This window comes from Mustelus asterias, chromosome 22 (assembly GCF_964213995.1).
Source record: "Mustelus asterias chromosome 22, sMusAst1.hap1.1, whole genome shotgun sequence".
NCBI lineage: Eukaryota > Metazoa > Chordata > Chondrichthyes > Carcharhiniformes > Triakidae > Mustelus > Mustelus asterias.
The window spans coordinates 54141397-54149943 of record NC_135822.1 but is presented as its reverse complement, the minus strand read 5'-3'; the positions used below and the strand labels follow the sequence as shown (position 1 = coordinate 54149943).

Below are 8547 nucleotides of genomic sequence, written 5' to 3'. Positions count from 1 at the left end.
TCAGCTATTTGTGTCAGCCACTTTGTGTTGGCCATTTTGTATCGGCCATTTTGTGTTGGTCATTTTGTGTCGGCCATTTTGTGTTGGCCATTTTGTGTCCATCATTTTGAAAGCACAGAATAAAGTCATTATTAATTTTGCCCACCAGGCACCCCGGCAGTGCCAGTTGGGCACCGTCTGTGTGCTAGCCGGGCATCACCAGTGTGCCGGGGCAGAGCCGAGGGGTTGGAGCTTGAGTGGGGGCCATGGTGGAGGGGGGGGAGGCAAAGTGGTACACCATGAAGGTGGTGATGATAGGGAAGGCATGAAGGGGTGATGATGGCGGGCAACTGGGGGTTCATGATTTGGCAGCATGTCGGGGAGTCAGGCTGGGGAACTCTTCGGGGGGCCAGTGACCCGTGTCAGGGAGTGGGGGATGCTGGGGGAACATGCTGCTGATGTGGTTGGTGAGGAGAGACCATGCAAAGATCTGTTGACCTCAGGCGGGAATTTCCAGCCTTGGGGCGAGTGTGAGTGGAAAATCCTGCCCCAGGTTAATTTTGGGAGAATTCCGCCGTATGACTCTGAGTGTCCAGTCTTAGCCAATCTTTCACGTGGCTAGTTTCTTACGAGAACTTTGACCCCTGCTGCGAAAAACACTGTCTATGACTTAATTTTGTGCGTTCACAATGGCCAACACAAAATGACAACACAAAATGGCAGACACAAAATGGCCAACACAAAATGGCAGACACAAAATGGCCAACACAAAATGGCTGACACAAGGGTGAGGCCCATTTGTGAAAATATTCTGATTTATGACGATATATTCCAGCCCCACAAATGCAAGGCCATTGGATAATCCTGATATTTTGACTTTTTTCTCTCACTTACAGCTTGACCTGGATTGTGGGCCTTCTCCCGGGAGTCGATGGAGATTTTGGACATTAGCACCATGGTCATCTCTCTTGCCGTGTCCTGTTGAGGCGTTGCTGGTCGGAAACTTGCCCTATCCCTCCTCATGTGGCGGTTAGTCATCGGAGGGGTGATCGTTCTCCTCGGGGTACTTCTGTACCTATCAAATGCCCAGTCCACAGGCCCCACGCTCTCAGACCCACGACGTCCTACTCCAGGGAAACACCTCCTTGCTAATGCCACGCGCAAGGTTTGTCTCTTGTGACCCGACCACCGAGTGCTTTAGTCGACACCTAACGCTGACCAATCTCAGACAAAGATTTGTGCAATCACATGACCGGAGATGCCATCTTTCAAAGGAGATGTTGCTTAAACCAAGGCCCCCCGACTAATGGGGACATGAAGGATCCCTTGACCACTAATGCAAAGAAGAGCAGGGTAGATCCCCCCTCTCCACCCACCCCATCCCAGTGCATAGGCCAATATTTATCCCTCAATCAGAGGAACAAAGGAACAGGCGGCCTTTCAGCCCATCGAACCTGCTCTGTCATTCAATACAACTTGAATCAGAGAAACCCTACAGTGCAGAAGGAGGCCATTCGCCCATTGAGTGTGCACCGACTCCCTGACAACCATTCCCACCTCCGCCCCATTCCCGTAACCCCATGCATTTACCCTGTTAATCCCCCTAAACTACACACCTTTAGACACTAAGGGACAATTTAACATGGCCAATCCACCCAAGCTACACATCTTTGGACACTAAGGGGCAATTTAGCATGGCCAATCCACCTAACCTGCACATCTTTGGATACTAAGGGACAATTTAGCATGGCCAATCCACCCAAGCTACACATCTTTGGGCACTAACGGACAATTTAATGTGGCCAATCCACCCAACCTACACATCATAAGGGGCAATTTAGCACGGCCAATCCCCCTAACCTACACATCTTTGGGCACTAAGGGGCAATTTAGCATGGCCAATCCACCTAACCTACACATCTTTGGACACTAAGGGGCAATTTAGCATGGCCAATCCACCTAACCTGCACATCTTTGGATACTAAGGGACAATTTAGCATGGCCAATCCACCTAACCTGCACATCTTTGGACACTAAGGGACAATTTAGCATGGCCAATCCCCCTAACCTGCACATCTTTGGACACTAAGGGACAATTTAGCATGGCCAATCCACCTAACCTGCACATCTTTGGACACTAAGGGACAATTTAGCATGGCCAATCCCCCTAACCTGCACATCTTTGGATACTAAGGGGCAATTTAGCATGGCCAATCCACCTAACCTGCACATGTTTAGACACTAAGGGGCAAGTTAGCATGGCCAATCCACCTAACCTGCACATCTTTGAATGGGGTATGTAGGTTAGGTGGATTGGCCATGCTAAGTTGCCCCTTCGTGGCCAAAAAGTGGTAGGTTGGGGGATTAATGGGGTTGGATAATTTGGAAGGTGGAAAATAATGCAGGAAAATGGGAAGCTAGGCCATTTGGTAGGAAGAATAAAGAAGCTGAATATTATTTAAATGGAGAGAGGCTGCAGAAAGTTCCGGCTCAGAGGGATTTGGGGGTCCCCGTGTATCAATCACAAAAAGCTTACGCGCAAGTTCAGCAGCCAATAGGGGAGGCCGATGGAATATTGGCCTTTATTTCAAAGGGAATGGAGTCTAAAAATAGGGAAGTCTTGCTGAAACTATACAAGACACTGGTTAGACCGCACCTGGAATACCGTGAACAGTTTAGGTCCCCTTACCTAAGGAAAGATATCCCGGCATTGGAGGCAGTCCAGAGGAGGTTCACCAGGTTGATCCCGGGTAGGGAGGGTTTTTCTTATGAGGGATTTTCTTTTGATGGTATCAGGCAGGAACTTTCAAAATTTAATTTGGGGGAGTCTGTGGAAAGGCAAAGGGACGTCTGGTAAGTGGGAGACTTTCAAAAGTGTGTTAACCAACGTTCAGAGTAAGCACATTCCTCTTAGAGTGAAGGGCAAGGCTGGGAGAAGTAGGGAACTCTGGATGAGTCGGGATATTGAGGCCCTGGTCAAGAAGAAGAAAGAAGGAGGCACATGACATGCATAAGCAGCTGAGACCAAGTGAATCCCTTAAAGAGTATACAGTCATAGAGTCATAGAGGTTTACAGCATGGAAACAGGCCCTTCGGCCCAACTTGTCCATGCCTCCCCCTTTTTTTAAACCACTAAGCTAGTCCCAATTGCCCGCATTGGGCCTATATCCCTCTATACCCATCTTACCCATGTAACTGTGTAAATGCTTTTTAAAAAAAAAATTATACCTGCCTCTACTGCTACCTCTGGCAGCTTGTTCCAGACACTCACCACCCTCTGTGTGAAAAAATTGCCCCTCTGGACCCTTTTGTATCTCTCCCCTCTCACCTTAAACCTATGCCCTCTAGTTTTAGACTCCCCTACCTTTAGGAAAAGATATTCACTATCTCGCTGATCTATGCTCCTCATTATTTTATAGACCCCTATAAGATCTCTCCTCAACCTTCTATGCTCCAGGGAAAAAAGTCCCAGTCTATCCAGGCTCTCCTTATAACTCAAACCGAGTTGGGGGTCCCGGTAACATCCTAGTAAATCTTTTCTACACTCTTTCTAGTTTAATAATATCCTTTCTATAATAGGGTGACCAGAACTGTACACAGTATTCCAAGTGTGGCCTTACCAATGTCTTGTACAACTTCAACAAGACGTCCCAACTCCTGTATTCAAAGTTCTGACCAATGAAACCAAGCATGCCGAATGCCTTCTTCACCACTCTGTCCACCTGTGACTCCACTTTCAAGGAGCTATGAACATGTACCCCTAGATCTCTTTGTTCTGTAACTCTCCCCAACACCCTACCATTAACTGAGTAAGTCCTGCCCTGGTTCAATCTACCAAAATGCATCACCTCACATTTATCTAAATTAAACTCCATCTGCCATTCGTCAGCCCACTGGTCCAATTGATCAAGATCCCGTTGCAATCCAAGATAACCTTCTTCACTGTCCACTATGCCACCAATCTTGGTGTCATCTGCAAACTTACTAATGATGCCTCCTATATTCTCATCCAAATCACTAATATAAATGACAAATAACAGTGGGCCCAGCACCGATCCCTGAGGCACACCGCTGGTCACAGGCCTCCAGTTTGAAAAACAACCCTCTACAACCACCCTCTGGCTTCTGTCATCAATAAGAAGTCTCACAACACCAGGTTAAAGTCCAACAGGTTTATTTGGTAGCAAATACCATAAGCTTTCGGAGCTTGCTGCTCCTTCGTCAGATGGAGTGGTCTCTGTTCTCCAACAGTGCACAGACACAGAAATCAAGTTACAGAATACTAATTAGAATGCAAATCTCTACAGCCAGCCAGGTCTTAAAAGGTACAGATAATGTGGGTGGAGGGAACATTAAACACAGGTTAAAGAGATGTGTATTGTCTCCAGACAGAACAGCTTGTGTGATTATGCAAGACCAGGGGGAAAGCTGTGGGGGTTACTGATAATGTGACATAAATCCAACATCCTGGTTTAGGCCGTCCTCATGTGTGCGGAACTTGGCTATCAGTTTCTGCTCAGCAACTCTGCGCTGTCGTGTGTCGTGAAGGCCGCCTTGGAGAACGCTTACCTGAAGATCCAAGGCTGAATGCCCGTGATCTTCAGGTAAGCGTTCTCCAAGGCGGCCTTCACGACACACGACAGCGCAGAGTCGCTGAGCAGAAACTGATAGCCACGTTCCGCACACATGAGGACGGCCTAAACCGGGATGTTGGATTTATGTCACATTATCAGTAACCCCCACAGCTTTCCCCCTGGTCTTGCATAATCTCACCAGCTGTTCTGTCTGGAGACAATACACATCTCTTTAACCTGTGTTTAATGTTCCCTCCACCCACATTATCTGTACCTTTTAAGACCGGCTGGCTGTAGAGATTTGCATTCTAATTAGTATTCTGTAACTTGATTTCTGTGTCTGTGCACTGTTGGAGAACAGAGACCACTCCATCTGACGAAGGAGCAGCACTCCGAAAGCTTATGGTATTTGCTACCAAATAAACCTGTTGGACTTTAACCTGGTGTTGTGAGACTTCTTACTGTGTTTACCCCAGTCCAACGCCGGCATCTCCACATCATGACTACCATCGACTTCTGTCATCAAGCCAATTTTGTATTCATTTAGCTAGTTCACCCTGGATCCTGTGAGATTTAACCTTATGCAACAACCTACCATGTGATACCTTGTCAAAGGCCTTGCTAAAGTCCATGTAGACAACATCAACTGCACTGCCCTCATCTACCTTCTTGGTTACCCCTTCAAAAAACTCAATTAAATTTGTGAGACATGATTTTCCACTCACAAAGCCATGCTGACTGTCCCTAATCAGTCCTTGTATCTCTAAATGCCTGTAGATCCTGTCTCTCAAAATACCTTCCAACAATTTACCCACCTCAGATGTGAGGCTCACCGGCCTGTAGTTCCCAGGCTTTTCCCTGCAGCCCTTTTTAAACAAAGGCACAACATTTGCCACTCTCCAATCTTCAGGCACCTCACCCGTGACTATCGATGATTCAAATATCTCGGCTAGGGGACCCACAATTTCCTCCCTAGCCTCCCACAATGTCCTGGGATACACTTCATCAGGTCCCGGGGATTTATCTACCTTGATACGCTTTAAGACTTCCGGCACCTCCTTCTCTGTAATATGTACACTCCTCAAGACATCACTATTTATTTCCCCAAGTTCCCTAACATCCATGCTTTTCTCAATAGTAAATACTGATGAGATTAGGATCTCACCCATCTCTTGTGGATCCGCATGTAGATGACCTTGTTGATCCTCAAGAGGCCCTGCTCTCTCCCTTGTTATTCTTTTGCCCTTTATGTATTTGTAGAAGCTCTTTGGATTCTCCTTTGCCTTATCTGCCAAAACAATCTCGTGTCCCCTTTTTGCCCTCCTGATTTCTCTCTTAACTCTACTCCTACACCCCCTATACTCTTCAAGGGATTCACTTGATCCCAGCTGCCTATGCATGTCATGTGCCTCCTTCTTCTTCTTGACCAGGGCCTCAATATTCCGAGTCATCCAGGGTTCCCTGACTTCTGCCAGCCTTGCCCTTCACTCTAAGAGGAATGTGCTTACCCTGAACCCTGGTTAACACACTTTTGAAAACCTCCCACTTATCAGACATCCCTTTGCCTTCTCACAGACTCCCTCAATTAACTTTTGACAGCTCCTGCCTGATCAAAGTTGGCAGAGACAGACTTGGGTCACTGTCTGTGTGGAGTCTGTACGTTCTCCCTCGTGTCTGCGTGGGTTTCCTCCGGGTGCTCCGGTTTCCTCCCGCAGTCTGAAAGACGTGCTGGTTAGGTGCTAAATTCTCCCTCAGTGTAACCTGAACAGGCACCGGAGTGTGGCGACTAGGGGATTTTCACAGTAACTTCATTGCAGCGTTAATGTAAGCCTACTTGTGACACTAATCAATTAACTTTACTGTTACTTTACACTTTTTGTCTGCGGCAGGTCCCTCAGACCATCATCATCGGGGTACGGAAAGGGGGAACGCGAGCGCTCTTGGAAATGCTGAATCTTCACCCTGATGTCATGGTGGCTAAGTCTGAAGTCCACTTCTTCGACTGGGATGCCAACTATCGCAAGGGCCTGGACTGGTACCGCCGGCAGATGCCGATGTCGCTGCCGGGCCAGGTGACGGTGGAGAAAACCCCAGGCTACTTCACCTCCACCCAGGCCCCCCGGAGGATCCACGGAATGGACGGTTCCACGCGCCTCCTGCTGATAGTCCGGGACCCCGCGGAGCGAGTGATCTCCGACTACACTCAGGTGCTGTACAACAGGAAGGAGCGACACAAGGCCTACAGGCCCGTGGAGGAGTTCCTGGTGCGGGAGGGAGAATTGAACAGCCGGTACAAAGCCGTCCAGAGAAGCCTCTACGACGTCCACATTGCGGCCTGGCTGGAGCTGTTCCCGCTGCGGCAGATCCACATCGTCGACGGAGACCTCCTGATTGCCGACCCGCTCCGTGAACTGCGGCAGGTGGAGAACTTCCTCCAGCTCCCCCCTCGCATCCGGCCCGCCAATTTCTACTTTAACCAGACCAAGGGCTTCTACTGCCTGAGGAGCGGGGGCCTCCAACGCTGCCTGGACCCCTCCAAGGGGCGGCCCCACCCGCCTGTCGACGGCGTGGCGCTGGCCCAACTCTGCCGCTACCTCCGGCCGCACAATGCCAACTTCTTCCGGATGGTGGGCCGGACATTCCGCTGGTGCGCGGGTCAGAGGGCAGCACCTTCGGTGACGGGGATGGGAGGGGGGAGACACCGTACGACCTCGTCGCCAGTTTTCCGACACAACCGTCGACAAAACGCAGACAAGAAAAAAGATCGGAAAGGGCAACTGAAGGCGGCCATTTTGCCGCATTGCTGAGGTGCCGGAGGGGGGTAGATTTCCCACTTTGACGGACCGCTTAAAGGTCCGTTGATGCCGGGTGGGAATACGTGAGGCGGGCGCAACTGGGGAATCCCCCCCCGTCCCTCCCCCCTGGCGATTTGAAGCAATTTTAAAGGGACGTCCATGTGTTTATTGTGTATGTTAACCAGGGAAATGTTTAGTCCAAATTCTTCGGGGGGGGGAATTTTCCAGCTCCCTCCCCGCGGCGGGATTTTCCATTCGGGAGCATCAACAGCGAGGCTGTCAGATCCCACCATCTTGTAGCAGCCCGCTCGCCCCCATTTTCTTTGTTCCCATTCCTTTGCAGGATGGGCCCGGCTTTCCTGACCTATCCCCGATTGCCCCCCCCCCTCAAGAGGGCAGTGCTGAGCCACCTCCTCGGACCGCCCTCTCAAAGAGGCGGCGGGGGCGGGGGGGGGCGGTATTTGGGGGTGAGGGGGGGGTGTGAGAAACGCCAGGCTCAGCCAGTGAGGCCCACACACTTACAAAGAACATACAGACAAAGAACAGTACAGCACAGGAACAGACCCTTCGGCCCACCAAGCCTGCACCTATCACGTTGTCCTATCTAAACCAACCGCCTGTGTCCCTCTATTCCCCGTCTGTTCATGTGTCGATCCAGATAAGTCTTAAATGTCACTAACGTGTCTGCCTCAACCCCCTCACTGGGCAGTGCATTCCAGGCCCCCACCACCCTCTGTGTAAAAAACTTCCCCCGCACATCTCCCCTGAACCTTTCCCCCCTTATCCTGAACTTGTGCCCCCTTGTAATTGTCATTTCTGCCCTGGGAAAAAGCTTCCAACTATTCACCCTATCCACACCCCTCATAATTTTATAAACTTCTATCAGGTCGCCCCCTCAGACTCCGTCTTTCCAGGGAGAACAATCCCAGTTTATTCAATCTCTCCTCATAGTTAATACCCTCCTTACCAGGCAACATCCTGGTAAACCTTTTCTATATTCCCTCCAAAGCCTTCACATCCTTCTGAAAGTGTGGCGACCAGAATTGGACACAATATTCCAAATGTGGCCTAACCAATGTTCTATACAACTGCAACATAAGGGGGACGAGCAGGGTGAATATGTGGGGTTACGGGAATACCCTGTGAAAGAATCATGAATAAAAAATGAAAGCAATGGCACACCCTCCTCTGACAAGTTT

The 8547-nt window shown here is 49.6% G+C and overlaps 1 protein-coding gene across 1 annotated transcript; it reads left to right on the top strand.

Moving 5' to 3' along the window:
* Window positions 1–751: 751 nt before the first annotated feature.
* On the top strand, window positions 752–7360 carry LOC144510227 (heparan sulfate glucosamine 3-O-sulfotransferase 1-like). The gene is made up of 2 exons (XM_078239721.1): window positions 752–766; window positions 6383–7360. The coding sequence occupies exons 1-2, from the start codon at window positions 752–754 to the stop codon at window positions 7358–7360; spliced, it is 993 nt and encodes a 330-aa protein (XP_078095847.1).
* Window positions 7361–8547: the final 1187 nt, after the last annotated feature.